This window comes from Schistocerca nitens, chromosome 3, assembly GCF_023898315.1.
Source record: "Schistocerca nitens isolate TAMUIC-IGC-003100 chromosome 3, iqSchNite1.1, whole genome shotgun sequence".
NCBI classification, from domain to species: Eukaryota; Metazoa; Arthropoda; class Insecta; order Orthoptera; family Acrididae; genus Schistocerca; species Schistocerca nitens.
The window spans coordinates 476,756,572-476,770,835 of record NC_064616.1 but is presented as its reverse complement, the minus strand read 5'-3'; the positions used below and the strand labels follow the sequence as shown (position 1 = coordinate 476,770,835).

At 39.5% G+C, this 14,264-nt stretch overlaps 1 protein-coding gene across 4 annotated transcripts in view; it reads right to left on the bottom strand.

Annotated features, from left to right (window-relative positions):
• Positions 1 to 6,052: 6,052 nt before the first annotated feature.
• Positions 6,053 to 14,264, bottom strand: part of LOC126248402 (Bardet-Biedl syndrome 5 protein homolog) — an 89,405-nt gene continuing 81,193 nt past the window's right edge. For 3 of the 4 annotated variants that reach the window (XM_049949351.1, XM_049949349.1, XM_049949352.1), the window contains one exon: positions 7,977 to 8,304. In XM_049949351.1, the coding sequence (XP_049805308.1) occupies positions 8,089 to 8,304 (216 nt within the window). In that variant the 3' untranslated portion in view covers positions 7,977 to 8,088. Of the gene's footprint in view, positions 6,133 to 7,976; positions 8,305 to 14,264 lie in introns of those variants that run through there. The other variant, XM_049949350.1, reaches the window with a different exon arrangement.

Below are 14,264 nucleotides of genomic sequence, written 5' to 3'. Positions count from 1 at the left end.
TCTGAACTGGGTTTAGTAGGAGATGTGAACAGGCTTCTTGAGAGGGATTAGCCTCAAGAAGGGATCACCCCAGACAAACTTCCTCACTCCCCTCCTGCTGGTGTTTATGGAATTGCAATCCCTGTAACTATGTTTAGTTTTCAAGTCTTGTGCTGTTTTGTGGCGATAGGGAAAATTGTATACAGAAACTACAGTGAAGACATTGCTCCCTATCTTTAAGTCTATACCGGCAGCCCCAACTCTGACCAAATTTGGTATATCAATTGTTCAGTGGAGATGTACTATGATGCCCACCCCTCCTCGTCGGCAGTTGGGACAATCTGTCCTGTGGACAGACTAGTTGCGCACCTTAAATCAGTCGATAACAGATGTATCTCTGTGATACAGCTGATGTCTATAACATGCTGATCAGGAAAGAACTGATGTTGGATAATTTTATCAGAAATGCTGTTCACATTCCAATTTAGGATTTCAAAGTTCCTATATCTAAGGACCATTGAAAGTTCATGGTGGCTTCTGCAATTATCGTCGCTTTTGCGAATTTATCTGGCTCCACACACACCACTGTCATGGTTTCTTTGAGCTTCTTTACTATGCTGCTGAGGTTGAAGCCAGCGAGCAGTGCCCTAATTTCTTTTATTTCATGCAACAGGCTTGCGAGTTTGCTTCCTGCATTTTTTGACTCCAGTTGTGTCGTCACTGCAGGTTCTGGGGTGAACAGATTGTTCTGCTATCAATGTCTAGAGCCTAGGGTGGTGGTGGGGGTAGTAATGGTGGGGGTGGTCCTGTCCCTGCCACTGCTGGAGGGGGCACTGTGGCAGTAGAGTGGAAGGGGCAGGTCCACACGTTCTGTCTTGTCTGGAGCACAGGAAGGTGCAGCGTCTGCAATTGGAATTCTGCTTGCCAAAAGCTTGCTGTCCAGACGCAGCAGTAACAATGATGGCCACTTTCTGCTGCCTCTGGATGTGCACTAGTTTCTAGTATGCCTCACAACCTTGGTATCTGAGCAGGTGTTTTCCATTAAAATTGATGCACAGTTTAGTTAAGTGTAGATTGGCACATTTGACACATCCTGGATTCAGAGAACAATTCCTGCTTTATTACTGTACCTTTTGCAGTGGTGGCACTGTCCAGGACATTCAGGCTTGTTGTACACTAAGGTGAAAAAAGTCATGGGATAGCGATACACACATATAAAGATGGTAGTAGTGTTGCGTACACAAGGAATAAAAGGGCAGTGTATTGGCAGAGCTGTGATTTGTACTCAAGTGATTCATGTGAAAAGCTTTCCAATGTGATTATGGCTGTACAGTGGGAATTATCAAACTTTGAATGTGGAATGGTAGTTGGAGCTAGACAAATGGAACAGTCCATTTCAGAAATATTTAGGGAATTAAATATCCTGAGACCCACAATGTCAAGAGTGTGCCAAGAATACCAAATTTCAGGCATTACCTCTCGCCATTGACAATGCAATGGCTCATTGCATTCACTTAATGTATGAAAGCAGAAATCAGTGTGGGACATGCAACAAAATTATCTGTTAGTAAGGTGTGACAAAATTTGGGAATAACAGGCTATGGCATCAGACGACTGATGTGAATGACTTTTGCTAACAACACTATATTGCCTGCAGTGTCTCTCCTGGGTTCATGTCCACATTGGTAGGACAACAGATGACTGGAGAATTGTGGCTTGATCAAATGAGTCCTGATTTCAATTGATGGTAGGAGCTGATGGTAGGGTCTGAGTGTGGCATAGTCCCCACAAAGCCATGGACCCAGATTGTCAGCAAGGTACTGTGCAAGCTGTTGGTGGCTCCATAATGGTGTGGGTTGTGTTTACATGGAATGGACTGGGTCATTGACTGGCAGTAGTTATGCTGGGCTACTTGGAGACCATTTGCAGTTATTCATGGACTTCATGTTCCCAAACAACAATGGAATTTTTATGGGTGACAATGCACCATGTCAACGGGCCACAATTGTTTGTGTTTGGTTTCAAGAGCATTCTGGACAATTTTAATCAATGATTTGGCCACCCAGATCAACCAGCATGAGTCCCATGGGACATTTATGAGACATAATCGAAAGGTCAGTTCCTGTACAAAATCCTGCACCACAATTCACAATTATGAATGGCTGTAGACACAGCATGGCTCAGTATTTCTGCAGTGAACTTCCAATGACTTTTTGAGTCCACGGCATATCAAGTTGCTGCACTAAACTGGGCAAAAGGAGGTCTGATGAGGTATTAGGAGGTATCTCATGACTTTTGTCACCTCTATTTTGACACGGAAGCCTAGGAAAATCTGACTTTTGAATGTTCTTTGTGCTTTCTCACTGTTTTCAATAACCACCAGAAAGTTTGGTTCTCTCTTGTAGTCATCTCCTTCTTCCCCCTGCTCTGCTGGTTTCGTGAATTGGTGAACACTGCTTACTTAAAATCAGTGGTGTCGATCTCTCAGCCCATGGACTGCATGTGGCCCAAAGCAAGTTCAATGCTACCCAACAAGTGAGCATCTATCACATACCCAGTAGGGAAAAAAACCAGCGTTTATGTAAAGTTATGAAAGTAATGAAGTCTTATATATAAAGTGTCAAATCAATTCCTTCTTGCTTAAATGTGTTAACCATGTTTTTGTGATCCAAAAAAACTCATCTTCTTCCAATGTTGCACCAGTAAGCTAAAAGTTTGGACACCCCTGCTTTAAACACTTCCAAAATCAGTTCCCCTTTCCTTTCACCAACTTTGGCATTGATTGGGAGCTTTCTGATTACTACTCTTAGACCCTGTTTGGGCTCCACTATGTATGAGTGGAACTCTAGCCTCTCTTTGTCAGCACCTCCTTCACTTTGTGGTAAACATACAGTGATTCCACCTGCAGCTTAGTGGTCCTCGGGTGGTACTCTGCCATGAGCTTGGCTTTTTACCCCCTTTCTAATTGCCTGAGCAGTGTTAAGATACCCCAGGTAATACAGGCGACGACTTGCAGTACCCATTTCTTTTTTCGCTTTCCCACCTGAATTTCTCCTTCAGCTTCTGCATCTCCATTTTCTAGCACAGAAAATGAATTTGCAGTAGTAATGTTCACAAATACCTCCTCTTCCCTTTCCTTTACCCCTACTACTTTGGCCTGTTCACTCAATTCAGTGATCCATTTGTGCTCATCATCTGAGCTTCTGTTTTCCTCCTCTGGCATAGATGCTTACCTCACCCTGTGCTGATGATTTTGCCTTAATTTGGTTGGATGCACTGAGGCAACTGCTGCAATGGCCTGTGCTTTGAAGATTCCCTTGTAGTCTTCACTGAAGCCATGTCAGTCAAATGTTTTGTATCACCACCATGGGATACCGGTTGATGCCTGGTTCCCACCTCCAAAACTAACGGGCAGTTATTCACATCAGAGCTAGTTTCTAAGCCTCAGCAAATGTGGGTTTTGTTGCAGCTGACGCTCTAGCACTGACTCAGTCCTTTTAAACTTGGGGACCATGCCACTGTGCATGTGGCCACAGATAAACAGGCAGCAGAGACTTTGACCAGCAGCAAAGAAGTACTTTATGCATGAATTGGATCTGTGGCTGCATGGTCAATCAATGCTGCAATGTCGTATCACTGGGAACAGCACATTGATGATGTCTTTGTAAGTTTATCACAGAAAGTGCTGGACTCCATGACTTATCCCAATGGACACTGCTGTCTCTCATTGCCAAGTGAATTTCTATGTCACTATTACCACAGAACCCCAAAAAGATGTAGCAAAAGCAAAAGTTTTGACATTATCATACAACATGGTGACCAGTATCACTGCAGTGCTCTGCCACAGTCAATTTATTGTAGTGTAACAGCCAGGTGTATCTGTGATATTCTGTAAATCTTTTGTGAATTGTACAAGTTGTCTGTCCAGTGTATGAAAGGCCATATTTGCAGGGGATCTTGTAAACACCAGCTTTATGGAGCATCAAATCATATATAACAGAGCCCAAGAGTCTTGCTGTTTTTGGTGGAGAATGAAAAATCACCTTTACTTTGTGCTTCAAAAGGATTTGAGCTATTTTAAAGATAGACTTCTGCCACATGATAGGAAATCCATAGATTTAAACCTTTCTGTGTCTTCTTCTGCACTCCTTACAGTCACCTTGGTTTCATTTGTAGTGGATCTGCTGTGGAGAATAGCCATTAGCTTCAGAAACTCTCTTTAAGTGTAGAAGCTTGTCCTACAGACTGCTCTCATCAGCAATTATGTGTGCTCTCTGAACAAAAGTTTTGACAACACTCATAGTCTGGGAAGGATGATGGCAGCTGTTTTCACATAAATATAAATGTGTACGCATCAGTTTCCAATGTACTGCATGTCCCAAAGTTCCATCATCTTTGCACTGAACCATAACATCCAAAAATGGAAGGCATCCCTGCTTTTCGATTTTTGTCGTAAACTGGATATGCCTTGGGGTGGAATTCAGATAGTTTAAAAACTTTTTGTAACTTATATGCTTGATGGGGCCACACTACAAACATGTCATCAACATATTTCCAAAACATGGTGTGCCTTAAGCTAGCAGATTCCAGTGCCTATCCCTCAAAGTCCTCTATAAATAAACTGGCCCCAAGGGCAATTAGGGATCACCATGGTGACCAGTCAATCTGTTCAAAAAATTCATTATTAAATAAAAAGTACATTATGGTCATAACATGATTCAACAAATCTGAAATTTCTTTATCAAACTCCTGTCAATAAGTAATAAGGATTCTGAAAGTGGAACCTTTTCGAATAAAGACACCATATCAAAGCTGACTAGTAGATCAGTGAAATTTTATTGTTTGTAGGTGGTCAAACAATCAGCTGAAGTTGATCATTTTAAATTCTAAGGACTGAGGGTAGATAGAAGTCGTTCTTGGAAGCCTCACATTCAAGCTCTTGTGCAGAAACAGAATGCTGCTATCTTCACTGTAAGAATGATGTCCACTGTCTCTGACATTGAACCACAAAGGCTTGTTTACTTTTCTTACTTTCACTCTAGTTTCTCACAAAGTGTTATATTTTGGAGCACATCTATGCACTTACCAAGAATATTTATTCTAAGCCCAGAAACAGGCAGCTGGACTAATTTGCTGTGTCAGTTCATGAACTTCATGAAGGCTGTTGCTCAAGTGTTTCAGAATTCTTCTTCTGCTGTCCATTATGGAAATTGTCATTGAAAATATTAACTCCTTCTGAAGAAAATGCAATATTCAGCTAGTAAACACTAAATGGAAAAACAATGTATGTTTGTATAACATTTCCAAGCACTGCATAGAATGGTGCACACTATTCAGCAGGTTCCATTTTCAGGAGGCTTCTGGCAGAAATGAGTGATAAACCCCAAGTATTCAAATACAAGTTGAAAGGTTTCTTTGTGGTACATCTATATTCTGTAGAGGTGCTCCTCTAAGTAGTTTAGAATTGTCCATTTACAAATTAAATAATTTGCAGAGTATAAACTACAAGGACATGCTGAAAAGTAATGGCTCCAAAATTTTTATGTAAAAACTATTGAAGCTTTATAAATAAAACTAATGCTATTAACATTCTACATATTTATTTCTCAACACAGTCACCCTGGTGATGAACGCATTTCTCCCAATGAGAGACCATTTGTTGACACTGTCACTGTAGAAGGTTTGACTTCGTTAATGGAGCCACAACCTCACCTCTGCTTGTACCACTTCATCACTATCAAAGTGAAGTCCTGAAAGATGTTCTTTAAGTTTTGGAAACAGAGAAAAATTGGATGAACCAAGTTGAGAATGTACAGAGGATGATCGATGACAGTGATTCCAAGGCATAGAATTATTGCAGGTATTGCAGCACTCATGTGTGGTCTGGAATTGCCATGCTGAAGGAGAGGGTGCTCCATGCCTGGACAAACTACCTGGATTCAAATCTTGATTCCAGCACATTGTTTCTCATGCCCCGATATAGATACATAACACACTGCCATGTTACATGCTAGACATGAAGAATAAAGATCCAGAATGTTAACAATGTTTGTTTTATTTAACATGCTTTAAGGGTTTACTTTTCAGCATGCCCTCGTATGTACTGGCTCGTTCTATGACCAAGCAGCTTTGGTTTGCATGACCCCATGGAACCTGAAAAATAAATACATAAAATGGAAATTACATTTTATTCCTAATCTTTCTTGTCCAATAACAATTTATATTCCTAAAATCATTTTGACTACCATACACATCTCATAACTCTGCTTAGTTGAATTTTTATTAAATTCCAAAATTCTTACAAGGATATTTTCGGACAGCTAGTGAAATACATTTCCAGTTGTTGATCAAGTCAGTATTTATGCAAGGAAAAGCAGCTTCTGAATTTTAGGGGGAAGGGAAGAGAGGAAGAGACCTGAGAGTTCAATATTCAGTTACCAATGAAGTCATCAGAGTTAGTACTAGGTCAAAATTGGCAAGGAAAGGTTAAGAATTTGTTGCAGTCTTGTTGAAGGAATATTTCACCTGAAGTGATTTAGGAAAAGCACATATAACTAGATGAGACTTAAGCTTACAAACAGACCCTCCTGAAAGTTGTAAAAGGTAACTGGCATATACAAAGGATGTCTGACCATTAGTCAAATGTTACACACTGAGACGGTGCATACTGGAAATTGTGACAAGACACTTTAGAAACAGATGCAGCCATGTGCACCTGTCCTATTGTGATGTTAGAAGCAGGTGCAGGTGAACTGGCAAGTATCTGACAGCCAGCAGAGTGTGGAGGCCGAGCTGAACCACATGAGACCCGTGATGTCATCAACAGATGGCAGCACCCTTTGAGGTGCAGTGATTGGCAGACATGCTTGAGTATGAGAGTTTTAGAACACAGGTCAGGTAAATGCAGGCTCTGGCCACATGATCAGGAAAACCCGACCCTTAGTGTGAAAACATGGAGGGGTAGCCACCATTGTAGAGTTGCGTGTTGAGAATAAAATAGCCGATAAGACTAAATCCATTAAAAAATAAACCTAACTAGTGACGGAGAAGCCAGCAACATGGTTACAAAAACAAAAATACGTTGAGAGTGTGGACGAAAACGTGTCCTTGATACGAAGTGTAGTTTTTAAGTTATTTTGTGTTAATATAATGAACTTCAAAAATTAATATCTCGATGACACCTTGACTGATTTTTACAAAATAAGCATCCACAGATGAATCTCAGTAGATACTATTGAACTATCAGAATAGATTTTTTATAAACATGACCTATTTTGAATTGCAAGCTGGAATGTACATTCTGTGAATAAAAACCTGAATTTTCACATAAATAAAATTTGAAACATTGAAAGTAGCGGCAGCATTACTAAGCAGACATAATTAGAGATGTATGAGTGTACTTATTTTTAATTGTTTATATTTATTAGTAACATAACAATACAAAGTAGTACTTATGTTGATAAAATCGTTATTTATGAACAAACTATTCAAGTTAGAGAAACTAAGAACAGTGCTAGAAACCTTAGGAAATTTATGTGCAAATTCCCATATGATGCATGTATTTAACATTAAATTCATAGTTCTTAAGTATGTTTTGGAAGCCAGAAATGTGTGTGTTTGACACACATCAAGACAAGGGTTTAAACAGTGGTGGCCGTTTTTGCACAAGGCTTTTTTTTGCATTCACAGAGCAGTCAGGTGTAAGATCTCAAACAGACAGTACAGCCAAGGGTGAAATGGTTGAAACATGGACTTGTGATATTTGCATGTGTTGCTGATGAATACTCTAAAAAAAATTCAACATGTGGACTTGCATTGCATGAATAAAGACTGTGGAATACAAAGCTAAATGTCTGATGAACTTGAACACTATATAAAAATGACAAGGGAACATTATGATCTTTGCCACACTCAGTGGTAGCAAGTAGCGAACTCAAAAAGCTGTTACTGCTTTCAGAAAATTTTTATTAAGTACAAAAATACAGACACTTGTGATAAAAAAATTTCAACAGGTACAATTTGACATCTCTTTTGAAACAGTTAAATGAATGTCATTCTGTAAACATGACTTATGTTCTATCTTACATTGTAAGTTGATAGGGTACAGCACTATGAAGAAGGTATAACTTCCCACAGATTCTGCAATGTAGTTCCAGGTTTCAGAGCTTCAATAGCCAGTCCAAGTTCTTGATTATAAACTGGTTCCCTGTCTTCATGGTTTTCATCAGCAAAGTAAGTAAGGAAAACATTGGACATTTCATCACTTGACTCAACGATTTCCTGTGTATCATCAGCAAACATGGAGCTCTCTTCTTGGTACTGGGTCTGTAAAATGAGATTTTTATTTATAAAAATTATGTGGCCATATGTAAGTAAGAACTGACTACAAGCAGGGGATACATCTGTATCCATAAGTTGCCGACATTGATATGTACGAGGGTGTGCTGAAAAGTAATGCCTCCAAACTTTTAATGTGAAAACTCTAAGTTCTTTAAATAAAACAAACATTGTTAGCATTGTACATCTTTATTCTTCATGTCTATAAATTTGTTTCTCAACATAGTCACCCTGACGCTGAACACATTTCTTCCAACAAGCGGCCTGTTTATTGATACTGTCATGGTAGAATGTTTGACTTTGTTGAAAGATCCACAATCTCAACCCTGCTTGCATTGCTTTGACATTATTAAACTGATGTCCTCAAAGATGTTATTTATCTATTGGAAACCAGTGAGAATTGGATGGGGCCAAATCAGGACTGTGCAGAGGATGATCGGTGCCAATGACTCCACAGCATTGGATTGTAGCAGATGTCACAGTACTTGTGTGTGGTCTGGCATTGTCTTGCTGAAGGAGAGGGCACTCCATGTATGGATGGGCAGGTTCTTTTTCATGCACTGACGTAGTTGCGTTACACACCACCATGTGACACATTACAATTTGGAGTCCTCTAGTAGCAGAGGGCTTGCAAATATATAGACATGAAGAATAAAGATGTTGAATGTTAGTAACAATTGTTTAAGTTAAAAAGCTTTAAGAGTTTTCACATAAACCATTTGGAGCCATTATTTTTCAGCATGCCCTTTTAGAATAAAGTTTGATCCAGGATCACTAGGAGCATGCACATTTTGTTTTAGGTGTAATCTGACTAATTTCATGAAAATGGCAATTTTTAATTAAATTCACACTGAGGTGACAAAAGTCATGGAATAGTGATATGCACATATAAAGATGGCAGTAGTATCACATACACAAAGTATAAAAGGATAGTGTATTGGTGGAGCTGTCATTCGTACTGAGGTGATTCAGGTGAAAAGGTTTTTCGACATGATTATGCCTGTCCAATGGGAATTAACAGATTTTGAATGCAGAATGGTAGTTGGAGCTAGACACATGGGACATTCCATTATGGAAATCATTAGGGAATTCAATATTCTTAAAAGGGAAACTCCCCATTGCACCCCACTCTAATTTAGTGGTAAGATGGATCAGTGGATAACCCATCAAAAACTGAACACAGATGAAGCATGGAAACAGGAAGAAGGCATACCAAACTGTGAAAAAAGAAGCAATATAGGAACAATGAGCAGTCTAACTCAAGATGTGCAACATCGAGCGAGTTTCAATAGTTACGGTGTCATGGTTCTGTGGTCACGGAGCTGGACTGCCCATCGAGAGATATGTGTTCAAATCTCTTTCATGTCTCATATCATTTTTTTTTTTTTTTTCACAAAGTTATGAACTGTCCATCCAGTCACCGATGTGTCTGTTCTCAGTATTCAAATTTGTGTCTGAGTCGTGGTGTAACATCTGTCTCCAATAGTGAGGTGTAACGAAGAGACCTTCAGATCTATATACCTCCTATCTGTTCTAAACAAATACCACATTATGACTTGTGTTCTGTTTTGGAAGTTTTGACTCTTGAATTCCTTTCTTGTAACATAGTTCACACCCATTTATTTGTTGTTTTCATTTCTGTGAGAGGTCTATGTGACACCAAGCCTGCCCTCACTATTCATCACATGTACTTGTGATGGTAGTATGTTCTTACCACATTACTCATGTTCTATAACCAATGTGTAGTATGACAATTGGCAAGACTACAAAAGGAGGACAGACATGTCAATGACTGGACAGACAGTTCATAAATTTGTGAAAAAAGGGGGGGGGGATATGACAGAGATTTGAACATGGATCTCCCACTTTGTAGTCCAACGCATTGACTGGACAACCATGATGCCACGGTTTCCATAATTCACTCGATGTTGCACATCTTGAGCTTGAACCATTCACTGTATCTATTTTGCTTCTTTTTTTTTCAGAGTTCAGTACACCATCTTCTTGTTTTCATGCTTGATCTGTGTTCAGTTTTTGACAGCTATCTGCTGGGCCATTTTACCACTAAATCTGATGGGGTTGTGATGGAGAGTTTCCCCTGTGAGATCCACAGTGTCAATAGTGAGTTGAGAATACCAATTTCAGGCATTACCTCTCACCACTGACAAGGCAGTGGCTGATGGCCTTCACTTAATGACTGAGAGCAAAAGCATTTGCATAGAGTTATCAGTGCTAACAGACAAGCAACAGTGTGTGAAATAACCACAGAAATCAATGTGGGATGTACAATGAACATATCTTTAAGGTCAGCGTGGTGAAATTTGCCATTAATGGGCTATGGCAGCATACAACTAATGCAAATGGCTTTGTTAACAGCAAGACATTGCCTGCAGAGGCTCTCCTGGGCTCGTGACCATATCAGCTGGACCCTAGATGACTGGAAAATGGTGGACTGGTCAGATGTGTCCCAGTTTCAGTTGATAAAGAGCTGATGATAGGGTTTGAGTGTGGCACAGATCCCACAAAGCAACGGACCCAAGTTGTCAATGAGGCACTGTGCAAGCTCATGGTGACTTCATAATGCTGTGGGCTGTAGTTACATGGAATGGACGGGGCCCTCTAGTCCAACTGAACTGACCATTGACTGGAAATAGTTATGTTCAGCAACTTGGAAACCATTTGCAGCCATTCACAGACTTAATGTTCCCAAACAACGATGGAATATTTATAGATGACAATGTGCCATGTCACTGGGCCACAATTGTTCATGATTGGAGTGAAGAAAATTCTGAACAATTCAAGTGAATGATTTGGCTACCTAGATTGCCCGACATGAATCCCATCAAACATCTATGGGATGTAATTGAGAGGTCAGTTGATGCACAACATGCTGTACTGGACACACTTTCAAAACTGAGGAAGGCAGCATGGCCCAATATTTCTGCAGTAGACTGCCAACAACTTGTTGAGTTCATACCAGGTTGAGTTGGTGTACTATGTTGGGCAAAAGGATTGGCATTCTCTCTCACCTTGAGTAAAAGCATCATAAAACTGAAGACAACAGTACACTAAACCTGCTACGCTGTGTGGCAATAACTACTTGTTATGAATTATGCAAAATTTTGTATCTGACACCAAGATAGTCAACAATATTGTTTCATAGGAGGAAACATTAAAGGTAGCCACAGTTGTGAATGAGTAAACCATTAATACTGGAAAATAACTTATCAGCACCAACAGTTTCAGGTAAAACATATCATTTAAAAAATATAAACATTCAATCAGTGGCCTAACTACAACCACTAATCATTGTCAATAAGAAAGTGTTAAGGTCAGTTTACACTCAATGGCACTCAATGGAAAATCAACAGAGGAGAACATCAATGCCAAATACTTCCTACTGCAGTTGTAGTTCACATTACTAAGCCTCCACAGTTTGCTAGTTCATCTCACTGTGTTCATGTATGCTGCCAGATTTTGTTATTTCATTCCTTATTATTCTTTCCTGTCACTTACTAAGACAAATTTATCATAAAATAAAATGATATTTTCCTGTTCCTAGGAATCACCTTCGAGACACAATGTACTTACACATATTGTGCCACACATGTTTAAAAAGAAAGTTTAACATGGATATTTATTGTACACATGGCAAAAGAGGAGGTTCTACTTACCAGCTGTCAAAATTGTAACAGCTAAAAATGATAATATTAATAAAAAAAGAACATTGAAAAGGAGACAGTATTGATAAGGAGACAGAGCCAATTTGATAATGAAGCATGTAAAGAGGAAAGTAAGGAAGGCATTGTAAGGGAATAGAGATATCAAGGGGGAATATGGTAAAGTAATGTGTGCAAGCATATGCTTCAGTGGAGATAACAGCATGACTACAATCAAATATGTACGGTACACAAAGACAAACTGTCTACACCATAAATGACAGATATCTGGTTACTGAGTGTCCTGTGCAGTGTTCTCTTGTTTTTCAATACAAAACACCATACAAAACTGACAGTGCAGCAGACATACCACATGTATGCTCTTTTATATTTATTTTCCCTTGATTATACATGGTTTTTCACTGGTGGTACTTGAATATGTGGTACAAAACACCACTCACATCCCTAAGAGTCAAGGATAAAAGACGAGTACAGGGTAATTATAATTAAAGTTACAGTTTAAAAATGCTGTAAAGAAGAACCACTGCTCAGAATGACATCAAATTCTGACAGAATATTATCAATCAAGGCGGGAACGTTAGGGTGGAAAAAACCCAAGACATAATGTAAATGGATTCACCTACAAATGACAGATGAATCACATTATGACAGCTATTGTGTGAGTTGTGCAGTAAAGTAACCATATTGTACAATGTGCATGACTACGCAAGTTTGGCACTTAACAGCTGTGGCAATGTTACTTAGGTAAGCCCATCCAACTAGGCAAGGTCGTACCACATCAGGATGAGAAAAATTGTTTTTTAACTATCCTGAGACCAAAAGCCACAAAAAACAACAATGATATCAGTTTTTAAATGATGTGAGATTGGCACAAGACAAGTTCAACATGCTGTCCACTGTTTTCTGCCACATGTTGAAATCAACAAACAGCATATTCCACAGCAGACTGGACTGTCTCAGGGGTCACTTTCAGAATGCATCACACAATGTGTGCCTTCAATTAAGCTATATTTGTAATTGCAGCACTGAACACAGCACCTTCCAGATAACCCCAAAGCCAGAAGGTACAGATTAAGATTGGATGATTTGGATGGCCAACCTGTAGGAAAATGATGGCTGATAATTCTAACATTTTCGAAATGCCTCTGCAACAGCTGCTTCACTGGCTGTGCAGTGTGTGGAGAAGCACCATCTTGCATAGAAATGATCCTACCCACACATCCACACTGTTGAAGGGTTGGAATGACGTTGGTGTGCAAAAGCCTCTCATAGTATTTACCAGTGACAGCACATGTAACAGGACCTGCAAGACTCATTACCTCCAAAAAATATGGCCCTACAATAAACCATGTCATCAACCTCCACCATACAGTACCTTCACAGAATGAAGCAGCACCAGCTGATGTGGAGCAGATTTTCTGTTGCCCATGTTCTGAAATTCTGAGTATTGCCATTTTCTTGGAGATGGAAACGGTCTTTGTCTGTCCACAGAATGTCCCATGACCATTCATTGTCTACTTCCATGGAAGCAAAAAATTCTACAGCAAATGTTTATGTTACAGGTCAGCACGCAGCAACTACTGAACATAGATAATTTTGTATGGGTAGCAAAGTGAGAGGTTTTGTAGAATTTTATGCACCCAGCTCACAGGCATGTCCAAAGTTTGGACAGTTCTGTGTGCACTGCACATTTGCACACCACCACTCGACCCCTCCTGGAATGCTGTGGTCACATCTTCTTATGAAGCTGGATCAACTGTTTCCTCCCTCTGCACTTCAAAATAACCAGTCTTTTCAAATTTTGTAATCATTCCCTCCAGACCCTTGGCAGATATCAGACCAATGCCTTTTCTTAATTTCCTTGAGTGTCTGAAACTTTTGCAGAGCTACTGACACACAGTGACAGCTATTGTAAAAGAACTTTACCACCAGCATGCAATACTGCACTGAGACAGTCATTCCGAGTGTCTCTGACAAAGGTGAAGGAAAAGCTGTGTATCTTGCACCTTTTATTTTGCATACTCTGCTGCTTACAGAGCTATCTAATGGTAATATTTTCATGATTATTATTAATTTTTTTGTTTCCATAGTGTTTCCTACTACTGCAATAATATTCTGATCAAATTTGATGTCATTCTGAGCAGTGGTTCATTTTTTACAGTGTTTTCAAACTGGAACTTTAATTATAATCACCCTGTACATTATGGAGGTTGAGCAGATGGTAGAAACTTAGTCTACAAAGAATGGAAAGTATTCCGTTAGTGTGAG